The sequence below is a fragment of the Apteryx mantelli genome, chromosome 26 (genome assembly GCF_036417845.1).
Source record: "Apteryx mantelli isolate bAptMan1 chromosome 26, bAptMan1.hap1, whole genome shotgun sequence".
NCBI classification, from domain to species: domain Eukaryota; kingdom Metazoa; phylum Chordata; class Aves; order Apterygiformes; family Apterygidae; genus Apteryx; species Apteryx mantelli.
In genome coordinates, this window is record NC_090003.1 from 1,142,307 (window position 1) to 1,155,195 (window position 12,889).

Below are 12,889 nucleotides of genomic sequence, written 5' to 3' on the forward strand. Positions count from 1 at the left end.
CACCCCACCCCTGTTTTCTATAACATTTCTATGTGTTATTGACTTAGCTTCAGCTTCTTGCGAAGTCTTTTGCATCAGTACATGGCACATAACGGTATTATTGGCACAGGTTCAGATTCATAGTCCATATCCCGAGCTCCAGACGTTCAGTCTTTTTTCCTTTTTTTCTTCTCAGTTTCCTCCTTCTTCATAGGATTCGTTGCTTGCACATTTTTTTCTCTTCTCCAAAAATGCGCTCTTTGAAAAATGCAGTTACCTATAGGCGTGTTCATTTTTATAAAAATATATTTGGCCCATAGAATGCTGCTCTTTGAGTCTCCTACTGGTAGACAGAAATGGTAGGTATAGGTAACCCATTATTATTTTTTTTACAGGTTCACCAATGGAATCCTGTTAAGGATGAAAAGAAAAACACAGATTAAATCATAACAGGGAAATTTATCAGGACCCGCATCGGTTCTTTCAAGTCGCAGGCATGCACACGTTCACAAACAGCCGGCTGCGCTCGCGCCCCTGCCTTTAGACCCCGGCTACGAACGAGGGGCCCTCTCGAGAAAGCGGAGGCGTCCGTCTTCCTCCAAAGCCATCGCGCGACACAACCTAGGTGAGCAAATGGCAACGGCACCGGGCAGGCGCCCCGGCGGGAAGGGCTCATGGAGGAAGCGCCGTGCTGGCGAGGGCCGCAGTGGCCGGCGCGAAGCCAAGGGCCGCCTGCAGCAGCAGCAGCGGGGCTGAGCTCTAGGCGCTGAGCGCTAGGCTTCCCGGGACGCTCGGCGGAGCCCCCCGCCCCGGAGCCGCGGGAGCCCACGGAGGGGGCCGCAGCCCCGCGAGGCGGAGGCGGAGGGGGGCCGGGGCAGGCACTGCCGGCGCGGGGGACGCCCGCTCGCCCGCCACGTCCCGCCCTGCCCTCACCTCCTCGCCCGGCCCCGCACTGCTCCGAAGAGCTGCGGACGCCCCGGGGCCTGACGCCCGCCTTTCGGGGTGCCGTTTTCTAGAAGCGCGTTGGCACAGAGGATGCTTTTGGTGAACAGTGGGAACGACTAAGAGGCTTAGGTGTGCCTTATTGCACGCTTTTATCTTCTCAGCACGCTTTTCAAAGCATAATTTATTTCTGATCATCCTTGAATTCTGGAGTTTTTCATACTTGGGCTAAGAGCAGCGAGGGCTCTGGCAGATGAGAAGACGATGATGAATACTAACGAGATTTTCTAAAGTTAAATGCCCTGAAGAAATCAATGGACAATTGGTTAAGCATCAAAACCAGAGATCCTATTGAAGTTCTTCTTAAGCTGTCTATCTGTCGTCTCCTGAAAGATCTCTCCCTGCGTAATCTTTAAGCCTTCATGCAAAGACAATTACGCCCCATTACGGGTGCATTGCCACACGCTTCACGGGCCTGGGATTCTGCGTCCATCAACGCAGGCCGCGTTACGGCCAAGCGTGCTTACGAGAGCTCTGCACGTACGGGCTTTACACGCAGTGCCGTGACGCAGGAAGCACTGCACACGAGCGTGCTCGTGACACACGCGCCTGCCTCTGCGCGTGCTTGCGGACACGCACGTGCGTGCTGTTTGCACGTATGCCTGCGTGCAGGCATGCAGCGGTGCACGCATGGAGGGGCGCATCAGTGAGACTGTGCAGCACTTGAAGCCAATTGCTTCAAGCATGCATTAATCTAGGTTTAAGAAGACAAGAACACACATTAACTAAATGCTACACTGCTAGTAAAATGTATTTATGAAGGACTAAAGGCCACAAAAGAGAGAAAAATCTCCCGCAGTTATTAAGCCTTAATTAATTAAATCTTTAGAGCTAATTGATACTTCTCTAAGGGACAACAAGCACGGCGCTGTTCAGCAAGGCCGTCCCTGCAGAGACCTCCGACTGAAGCGAACGGACGGAGAGGAACGAGCCCTCGAGCCCCTGCCTTCGTCGCTTGGCGTGGCACGGGGAGGGCTGGGCTGAGCTGGGCTGGGCTGGGCTGAGCTCGGGGGCTGCTGGGGCACGGGGAGGGCTGGGCTGAGCTGAGCTGGGCTGGGCTGAGCTCGGGGGCTGCTGGGCCTGGCCGGGCCGGAGCGCAGCCCCGGGACAGGCCCTCCCTCCAGGTCTCACGCCACCAGCACGTCCGCCTGGGGACCGCCGGCGCGAATGGGACCCGCGTAATCCGCTCCTTTTGAGAGCGCAGCCTACATCTTAAAAAAAAATCATATAACTTTCCTTTTTCCACCAGATTTTCAGTAGTTTCTAAAACAAGAGGCACAGATGATCAAGCATCATGTAGTCCTGAGGCGGAACCCCAAGTCACACTGTGACCCTAGTGGTTATTATCACTTAGAAACGCAAACTACTTTATGTTTGAGGTTTGTGGCTTCAAAGTATTTTTAAGCAAGGTACCTAATATATACTGTATCTCCCATGTAAACACCAAAATCTTAATTAGCTCGACAGATTTTATAGAAGGCTTCATCTCATGTGCCGGGGCTGTTTGGAGTGCTGCTCTTCTCATCAGACAAGCCTGGATTTCTTGTGATGACTCATTATCCGTTAATGTTAATACAAAACATTTGCTGTTGTTAGGCAGAATGAGGACAGCAGCTGCCTGCCATCTTCAAAGCGGAGAATTACCGCACAATACTGTAAATTCTAAGTGCCTCGTGCAGAAGCTAGGGTCAGATCAGTGTTATCATACCAGCAACATTCTAAAATCTCAAGCCGCCACTTCTCTAGAAATGGTGCTGAACATTTACATAGTTCTGGATGGATACTATTTATTTAGGACGTAAAATTTATATTGTGTTACAAATAGCCTCTTTCTGCAAAGCAGGTCAGCACTTGATTCACCTTACAGGGTTTTTTTGTTTTTGTTTTTTTTAAGTCAAAGAGGGTGAGAGACCAGGATTAAGGACAAGAATAATGTGAAATACTAAACTTCGGTTCAGAAAGCCCCAAAGCCACTAAGAAATTTAAGCAAAGCAGCCAAGGTGGCTTTGGTTCCAGGTGCAGGCCATATAAGACCTCTGCGCTTTCCCAAGTTCACGGCTCGGAGTGGGCTCTCAGAAACCCTCCCAACAGTGTCACGCCTCCCGGGTGCTCAAGCCTGGCCTAAAGGGCAGAGCGTAGCTGAACTGAGCGAAGTCCTCATTAAAGTCTACCTTTTTTTCTCCTTTTGGTTTGCAAAACCTTTATCAATAGACTGCAGTTATTACAAGTTGTCCTGACTTGCAATCGACTAGCGGCTGTATGAACAGACTTCAGCATCTAGGTTGTCCACAGAGGTGTCTGCTCCTACCTCGGCTTTAGCACCGCATCTCATCTGTCATCTGCTGCGATTAGGGCACGGATACTTTGGCTTCTTAAAATCTCGATGGGCAAAATTTTTAAGTTAGTTGCCTGGCACAAGTGCTTTACTTTGGTGTTTTACTGCTCACCTAAGATGTGGCTTTGGGTCACATTATCGCTGCTAGATTTGTACACCAGGCTGCTGAGAATGGGCGAAATCTCTATTTTAAGTGCAAAAGCAGCTGGTGTGCTGCCTTCCGCCTAGGTGTGACATTCATCTCTGAGATCACTCCAAAGGGGTTTGAACACATGCAAATGAAGCCTGCTGCAAAATGCCAGCAGATGTTCACCACAAGCGACACTCACCTCTCTTCGGAGGGCTGCGGACCACTCAGACGTCACGTCAGCCCTTAAAGAGATGATGTTGGCATGGGGCAAATCTGACCCAAGGAAATACCTTCAACATCTGTTTGCAATGTAACTAGATGCGTTTCAGCAGGTTTCCTTACAAAACCTCAGGGCTGCCTGCAGCTCTTTAAGCAGGAGATTACTGCACCGTGCCATGCTTTACATCCGCTCTGGGCAACAGCTCAGGTCAGCTCAACCTGGCGATGCTACCAGCGTCTTAAAATATCTAAGTGCCATTTAGGCAGCACAGCGTTTAGCATCCGCGTCATTCTGAACAAGCACTGCTGTACTGTAATATGTAAAGTTTATGTTAAACTCAAAGTAGCCTCCTGGCGCTCATCTATTCAAAATTTCTGCGTTCTCTTTCTGACCCTGTCACCTCTGTCCCTGGCCAAATAATCCGTCTTGTGCCTCAGGCTCTGAATCCTCAACTCCGGTAGTACTAATTTGCTTATTAGAAAGCTAAGGGCTGTGAAGTGCCATCAATTAATACCAGTAAAGTGCTCTGAGCCTTTCCAAGGAAGGATATTGCCGGTGCTCAGACCGACCCGAGCTCTAGCTCTTTCCGTGAGCGACCATGAGCCCGCAGAGGGGGCGAAGCTTCCCAGGCACGGCTCGGCACGGGGCGCGCAGCCTCCACGCGTGCTGCGCTGCGGCAGCGCCCTCCGAGCGGCGCGGCCCCTCGACTGCCGCCGTACGGCCCCGGCCGCCTCCCAGACTCCAGCGCTCGCTGCAAGCAGAGAGCTGCGACGGACCCCTCTAGGGAGGGAGCTTTGCTCTCGCTACCAAATCTTTCCACCTCTGCTGAGATACATCTGGTTAAGACCAACTCTGTCACCTTCAGGCGAGTTTGCTGCTACGATAAAAAACAGCCAGCAAGATATTCACACCTCCAGAAGAGAGATCCAGACTGAAGCGGTTGAGAACTTCTAAATGTCTTTTCTGCCACCCTCTGTTCTAGAAATCAGCGCTGGAAAACCATCCTCAGCCTCACTGCTCTCACCGTACGTGGAAGCGTCTGTCCAGTGACAATACCAGCCAGACAGAATGACGGGCAACAAGTCACACATTGCATCACACCAGTACAACCAACCAAGCCAGCTGCTCTCAGATTTCACCTTACGCTGCAACACCTGAACCTTGATATATTTTTTGGTCTGTGAAATGTCCCAATACCGCAAAAACGTATCCATGCAAAAAACTGTTTGCATGGAGCTGTGAAACAATTTGAATGAAGTCCTTCTGAACCCAGGCTTTTGGAAAGCTAGCGGGAACGGGGTCAGTTGTCCCAGGCTCTGGTGCACATCCTGGACTGCAGGAATATCTGCATAACGCGGTTTTGCAAGTCTCATTCAGAAAACTTACGTGCCATCTTTCTGGTAGTCTCTCACTCTAGTAAAAAAAAGCCTGTGCAGAAGGGGTGGACAAACACGCATGAAAAATAGTAGGATGGGAAAAAATATTAAGCAGTTTCTTTTAGAGCTTTTAAGGGATTTGCACTGATGCCACTTTGGGCTGAAAGCAATTTCTGTTACCCGTGCCACGCTGACGTTCTCTGCACTGTTCCCTACATGCTGTCAGAATCTGTGGCCATCCCCTGGTTTTTGCAATGATGTAGCACGTATGTTATATACGTGTATTCCAAAAACACCCTGGTGCAAATACACATGCGCATGTGTGGACCCACGTGCACATGCAGAGAAGGCCTGTGGAGTTCTCTTATTTTATTAATATTAATGAAACCAGCCATCGGCTTCCAGAACTTTATAAACAGTGGAAACACTATGACCGAGTTAATGCTCCAGGTACAATTTTCATAGATTTTTTTTTCCAGAGCATGTCAACACACATTTTTGGATTCCATGAACACAGGGCAATGTGAATTTCAAGGATTTAATAAAGCATAATGGACCTGCTTTTGACTATTAAAAAGCTCCACTGAAATGAACAGGGACTCGGTCTCCAGCACAGAATTTTGCAGGACCTCAGAAAGGACCAGTGGAAAGTCCCCCGGCTTCCCGCAGCGGGCAGTATCTCGAGGCATTTCTGCTCTTTCACGTCTACTTCAGACACGAGAACTGCTGACAAATTTACATTATGGGTTTTTTTGTTTGTTCTAAGCCAAGGCACAGACACTGCAAACTGCAGAGCTTATGGTGTAAAAGTTACAGCACGACTGCTGTTTGCTCCCTGAAGTCGGTGCCCGGGTGTGCTGCTGGGGGCAAACCTGCTCCGAAGACGTCTCCAGTCCCTTCTGCAGCCGATCCTTACTTGTTCGTTAGCCCGAGCTCTGTGGCCAACCAGCTCAGCACTTCGTCTTTGCCACGAATAGTGGCCACAGCAACGAAGCCAGAGAAATAGTGGGAGACCATTAACAGACGGGGAGTTAGAGCCTTGTTTTTTAATGGCAAAAAACCTCTTTTTGACTTTGTCACAGCAGGTGCCCACCCAAAATGCAAAACAAACAAAAAAACCCTCGGTTTATAATAAACTGACATGGCACATAAATTTTTAAAGGTCAGAATGGGAGGCCCTGCTCGAATCTCCTCGGTTTGCGGGGATTATGAGGAGGGCTGAAGAGGAATGGAGTTGGCTTGTAGCTCTTTAGCCCCCCAAGCCTGGGATTACAGGGGAAGCGCCGTCAGGAATTCAAGCTCGCACCAGCACGACGACTGGTCACCTAAGTCCTCTCCCCACAGCTCCACAAATATCCTGCAGCCCAAGGCGCCCTGAGCAGCGATATCCGCCCGGGAGGGACCGGGGCACGCCGCTTCGTCCGCCAGATTACTCGGCGGGGACTCACAGCCGGACAATTCGACTTGCGTCCTCCTCCTCACCGAGGTCTTCCCTGTCACCTGGGGCAGTAACCTCAGCGCCTGCAACCTCATCCCTCGTCCCTTCCACCGCCGAGGCGCGGGCCAAGCCACGGCATCGGAGCCGCAGAGCTTATGGAATCTGAAGTACACGCCGACGTTCTGCAAACACCACGGAAAAGCCCCGTGCTCATCTCACTCTGATTGGTACAGAGATTTTTCCAAAACAAAAGCAAAACTCCTCCAGCCGGAAAAGGTTCTGGCTTGCCCCACGCACGGTGAAAGACCAAAGCGGTGTCATTTCCAGTTTTAGCGACTGCGCTAATGATACCACCACGGATAAAGACACCAGTGAAAAGACTGATAAAAAACTTGCTTTCTGGCATATTCGACCTAATTCAGTGCTCACAGACAGGGGCACATCTCACCTGGCCTGCCCAGACACAACCAAACCACAGCACAGCAGAGACCATTAGCTTTTTATTCCCTTTCCAGTCTAATCTAATTATGTTTCTGTATGCAATAGCTGAGCATAATGTTAAACAGGCGATTCTGAGTAAGCTGCAGTTCGGGAAGGCTGGAAATTTCATTTACCCTGCATATATGATTCATTACAGCAGGGACTTGGGACAGACCAATTAATTTACCTGAGCACATGGCTCAAACTGGCATTGCTGCCCCACAGTAAAATGCCACAGAGTTTATCCTAACTGCTTTTTCTGCCATCGCTATCTGCAATGCCACCTTCCAAAGACAGACACGGAGGAGAAAATGGCTCAAACTAACTGAAAAAACCAACAAATATCCCCAAACAACAGAACAGAACAAAAAGCTTGCTGGAACTGTTCTTGTACTAGTTGTGAACCCAGACTACTATGGACCGCATACGTGAGAGCCGCTACGGTTTCCTGCAGGGAAGAGAAGGGGCACGGGAGGAGCAGGAGGACTGCTGGCACCAGCGCCGTGGAAGCGTGAAAATGCCGATTACTGCAAAACCCAGCAGATGAGCTTTAGGGTATCGATGAAGAATGCACACAGGATGCATGATCCCTGCAACGAGGCAGACTGTCCATCATGCAATGGGAGGTTAATGACAAATTTTATAGCCTTGAAATTATTGTCATTTGTTGAAAGCAAAAGAGGTTTAGAGGTGGGCTGGAACAAAAAAACTAGATGCATTAATTCCAGAAGTTCAAGCTTGACCATCTGAAGCCCAAGGGCTCAAGGGATCCATCACTCCCTGACGTCCACATCCATCTAAGTTTCTGACTTTCAGTTCAGGCCCATCTCTAATTCACCTTCACGGAGAAGTCATTTTTGCACCCAATCTCCCCTTTACGGTGGAAGACAGTTACCGGCGGCTGGATGAGGCATCTTGGTCAGGTTAAACGCCTTGAAAAAAGAATCACTTCAGTGGTTAGCATCACACAGGCAACACAGTGATGAGAAAGGCCTCGCTGCGCACAAAGCTGTTCATAGTTAGGAAACGGTGGGGTAATTGGATAAAAAGCTCTTAAGAGTGGTACGTACCAGGAAATAGCCACATGGCGTCTGCCCTGCCCCCAGGAAGTAAAACAGACTTCGGCCAGTCAGCAGGAGATTTCAAACCATTTCTCAGACACAAAGGCCACAGGAATAAGATGCCGATCAGAAGAAGAGGGTCTGCAGCGAGCAGAAAAATGGGCTTGCACGTGCCGGTACGTAACACACAACAAGCAAGCCCAGTCAGGCCTGCTGCAAAAATTAGCTTTTTTAGTGGAAAAAAAAAAAATCTCTAAAATAATGCTTTGAATGGGCTTATTGGCCTTGCAAGCTACAGTTGTACAAAACAGAGAAAGACGAAAAAGACCAACTATAATATCCTATGTTTTCACCCCGGCAAACAAAGTAACTTTTAACAAAACCAATCAGTCTGGGTATATTTGACGCAACCCATATCTTTATAGGCCTTTCACTTAAAAATGTATCTTTGGTTTCTCTCTCCTTTTCCTCCTCAACACTCTCCTGTTCGCCAGCCGCAGAACACGAGCATGGCCCCGTGCTGCCGTGGCGCAGGGAAACGGGTCATGCAGACGTCTACAGCGCAGAGGGGCCAGCTGGCCCACCGGGGAGGGCGTCTGCACCACCGGCTCTGCAAACGCGCTGCAGGGCGACTTCTCCAGCTGCATCGGGCTTCGTGGGAATGCATAGCGGCCAATAATCTCCCAAAAAGCATTACCTTAAGACAAAAAAGCAATGAACCCTTTCCAACCAATGCTCCTAGGCCAGCAACCAGCATCTCCAGCAGTGCAAGCAGGAGACGTTGACGGTGTTCAGCACAGCGCAGAGACAGGGCAGGAAAATGAAGCAACCTCTCCCCTTTTGGGTCCCTGCATTGGTTGGCTGGGGTTCACGTCAAAATTAACACACACACACACACATTCAATGAAATGGTTTGAAAATCCTTGCCAATTCTCTGCCTTCCAAAACCTGAGGAAACCCCAGAATATGCAAACTAGCACAATTTCACGCACAAAGAGAAGAAGATAGTTAAAAAAGACATTTATTAAGTTGTTGACTTTCAGGCTTCTGTCCTTCATGCAGCTAGGTAGCAACCGTGGGTAACAAGAGAGTCACAGTCCAACCAGGCTGTATACTGGAAGAAGCAGTTGCTGTTTTTCTCCCTCAGACAGTCCTGGTTTTTGTGGATTTAACAGCAAACACACATTTACTGTGTGGAGCAATACCGGTAAATCTCTGCACCAATCATTAGTGGAAACCCTCCTCCTAAAGCAGAGGCAACCCCAAGCCCCCGCAGCGAACCGCTGGCCCCGGCAGCGGGGTCCCAGCCGAACGCTGGCGTTCCCGCGCTCGCTCTGGGGAGAGGTCACTTACCAAGTCCTCCCGTCCGTCTCATTTTCCTTACAGACGAGAGACACACAGCAACAGCTCACATTTTTTATACCACACTGTCAATTCCTATTATGCCCCCTTGTTACTGTATCATTATTTCATGCCACACAAATGGTTCGTTAGGTTTATGCAGCCTACTCCTTCATTAATCACGTCCCTCATTCACAACGGAGCAGCTCTTTAGGTGCTACTTGGAAGACAGAATAGGAATTCTGGAAGATGGATTTGAGGTGAATTTACTTGCTGGAGGTGGAAGCAGGGAACTGAAAAATGTGCAGTGCTAACCACTCTCAGGGCTCGATGAGATGTGCTCAAGGTAAGCCAGCTGACGTTGCAAGGACAGGAGCTGCTTAAGCTGCCGAGCGAGAGGCAACAGCAGGACGGGCCGCGGGTCGCAAAGGCAAAGGCTAATCGTTTGTCCTCGTCTGGAGGACAAGGGGTTCAACAGGAAAATCCACAGATCAGCACAAAGCAAACCAAATTACGAGCTGGCCAGCGTGTTCAAGTGACCAGCTGGTTTTCAGAAGGTAGCTGGACGCCACGGCTTGAAAAGCCAGAGGAAGCCAATTCAGCCCAGTGCTTCGCTGCCGGACTTTCTTTGGATATCTATTATGAATCGGGATTTCCCCCGAAGGAAGAGGGGGGCAACGAATCTAGGGACCCAGAGAACATAATAAGACGCCACTTGTTAACCCACCTAAGAGCGAATGCTCTAACTAGAAAGATGCACGGAAAACGCGATGGATGCCCTTCTTACCTGTTTCCATTGAAAGTTGTTTTATAATCTCCAGGTGAGCGCAGTGCCTCCTCCGTGTACACAGGCACCGGTGTCCTGACACACTCATGGGAGCACTGCAGCGTTTCGTTATAGGCTGTGAATATGTCCAGGTTACTGGGCACACGGGCAGGAGTGAAGTCTGTCAGATTTTGGCAACTCTCTTCCTGCTGATTGATTTTGCGTTGGTGGCTGTTACGCCTTGTGTTCCCACTTTGCACACAGCTGAGACATTAAAGGAAAGAAAAAGAAACACAACACAAAATGCATCTCTGACACTTGAGAGAGGAACTTGCATTATCGGCCATTAATTATACATCATTCAATATTAGATTATAAGTCAGTCACTTTGGAAAGATCAGCCACAATCAAGCAGTCATTTCTCTTTGTTTATTTTTCTTAATGATCAAATTTAAGTTTTAAATATAAGCTTTTTACTACCAGAAGAATTACTTAGCAAGTCATACGTTTATATCTGCAGGAAATGAAAGCTTTCTTTAATGAAAAAATGAGGATGAGAACAATGAAGTTAAACCCTTTCTATTTGGGAGGCATCAAAAAGGTTTTAAATTATTGGGATAAGTAACTTTAGAAATTTGTCTGACACTACAGATACACTCTCTATTTAGCACAGAGAAAGATTTGTGGATTCATAGGAAAAAGCAGTTGCATAAGTGAGGTTTTGAAAAAAGACGGCAGGAGCCCCCAGGCGACTGCAACACGAGCTGGGCTGCCTGGCCACAGCTGCGGGGCACGCAGGAGCGTCAGGCCCCCACTTCACCTCCGGAAAACAGCCAGGGGCTGTCAGTCCTCAGGCAGCTAAATCCAGGCCCTTGGCTCAAGCAGCGGCCAGGAGCAAAAGCTTCAGGCAAAAGTGCACGAAACGGGTCAAGCACAAGGGCGTCCCTCCCCGAGCAGCCTTTGCCAGCGTCCAGCCTTCGGATGGGAACACTACGGGAAGTTTGGGGCCCACTAGAAACAATCTCTGTCATGTTAAGTTCCTTAATTCCCAGAGGATACAACAGCTGGGGAGAGGCAGGAACATTCCTTCTCTTCCATCTTTTGACCTGCTCCAATTGCGCTGGAAAGATGAAGAATCGCAATCCGTTTGGGAATGAAAGCCTGGTAGCGCAGAAGCCCTGCTTAGAGGGTCCTGCGCTAACTCTGAAGGTTCAATAAGACCTCAGGGTCACAGAAGATTTATATTTTGGTAGGGTTACCGCTGTTCTGGTTTATAAAACAAGGAAAACACCAGCTGGGAAGAACGATGCGGAAAGCGTCACTCGATGCCGCGTTTCCCTGCAGCCGCCCGCTCCAAGCTGCCACCTAAGCTACGGGCTATCGTCCTCCTGGTGGCGGGTGACCGAATCTCGGGCGGGCTCGTGGCTGGCTCCTTTCGTGCCTCTAAACAAGCCACCGGCTGGGAGCAGGGTGCTCGCCGCCGAAAGGACAGCTCGCAAAGACTGCTCAGCACCCGCTTCAGCGGCACCTGAGATCCCGGAATCATTCAGCCCTGCCGTAAACCAGGCTGCTTCTATTTAGGTGCATTAATTAAAGGTGTATTTAATTAAAATCCCACTTTTTATCAGATAGGACCGCAAAAGGGGTTATCATAATATTTAAGTGGAATTTTGGAAGATGGCAAATCTGAGGGCCAAGGGCAGGCGGGAGATTTTGAAGCTCCCACCCCATAACCCCGTGAAGGGACATCAGCAGGAGCCTCCCCGGCAGGGAACAGCGTTCCCCACCACCGGCTGCAACACCCCATTCGCTGCCAGCAACGAGATGCAGTTTAATTTGCACTGACTGATCCAACCTAAAGAGACAGCTACTGAAATAATAATCAGTTCCCAAATTGCAGATGTGCAGAAAGAATAACAATCACATTTGCACTGCATACAGCCATCACTCATCCATCCTCCCCAGGGCGGCAAGGCATTACGCAAGTTATGGAGGGAGAGGCTGCGTCCCATTCGGAGCCAAAGACGAAGCGCGGGATCCGGGCCACCCTCGCAGCCAGCCGCCGGGTTGCCTCGTGGCTCTCCTCGCGCCGGCCCCGCGCCGCGCTGGCCCCCGCACCGCCCCGCTCCTCACCTGCGGAGGGGCCGTCGCGCGTGAGGAAAGCGGGCCCGGCGCGGAAATCCCGGAGCCGAGCACATCCATCGCAGCGCTGCTTTGCTGTTCGTGACACGTCTGATTGCCGACCGAGATTGCCTGCGTGTATTCTGCAGCGAGGTCGCAATTTCTCTGATTGTAAACAATTTCTGCTCTACACACTACGCTGGTCACAGGTTTTTTGTTTGGGTTTTTTCTCATTTTTGGCTTCAGTATTAGGTTACTTGAGCTGTTCTGCTATGCTGTGGTTGGCCAGATAAATGATAGGAACTGTTTCTGGCCTCTGTTAAGAGGGAAAAAAAGCCTACAGACGTGTTTTATGAAATGTTTTTGGTGCTCTTTCACTGAAATACTGCTGTGCTCAGGGAAGCTTAGTAAAGCAAATCCAGTCCAAAACAGAGGAAAACATGAAATTTTTCACAGCTTTCTCTTCTCAGTCCCAGCTTTGTTAGGAACATTGGAAATTCTCCTGACTTCTGCTTGCTCCACAGTTAAAAGAACGAGCCGACCGTAATCAGCACTTCTCATTCAAGGCCGCTCTCAGGAACGACCTCCCGCGCAGCTCGCAAGCCGCTTTCTAACGCTGGTGTCGCAGAACCACGAGCAC

At 49.7% G+C, this 12,889-nt stretch overlaps 1 protein-coding gene across 1 annotated transcript in view; it reads right to left on the reverse strand.

Moving 5' to 3' along the window:
- Positions 1–377: 377 nt before the first annotated feature.
- The window catches only part of AJAP1 (adherens junctions associated protein 1), a 44,036-nt gene continuing 31,524 nt past the window's right edge, over positions 378–12,889 (reverse strand). Inside the window, exons 4-6 of the mRNA XM_067311116.1 lie at positions 10,150–10,392; positions 8,031–8,162; positions 378–390 (exon numbers count right to left, since the gene is read on the reverse strand). Coding sequence (XP_067167217.1) covers positions 8,090–8,162; positions 10,150–10,392 — 316 coding nt within the window. The 3' untranslated portion in view covers positions 378–390; positions 8,031–8,089. The remainder of the gene's footprint in view (positions 391–8,030; positions 8,163–10,149; positions 10,393–12,889) is intronic.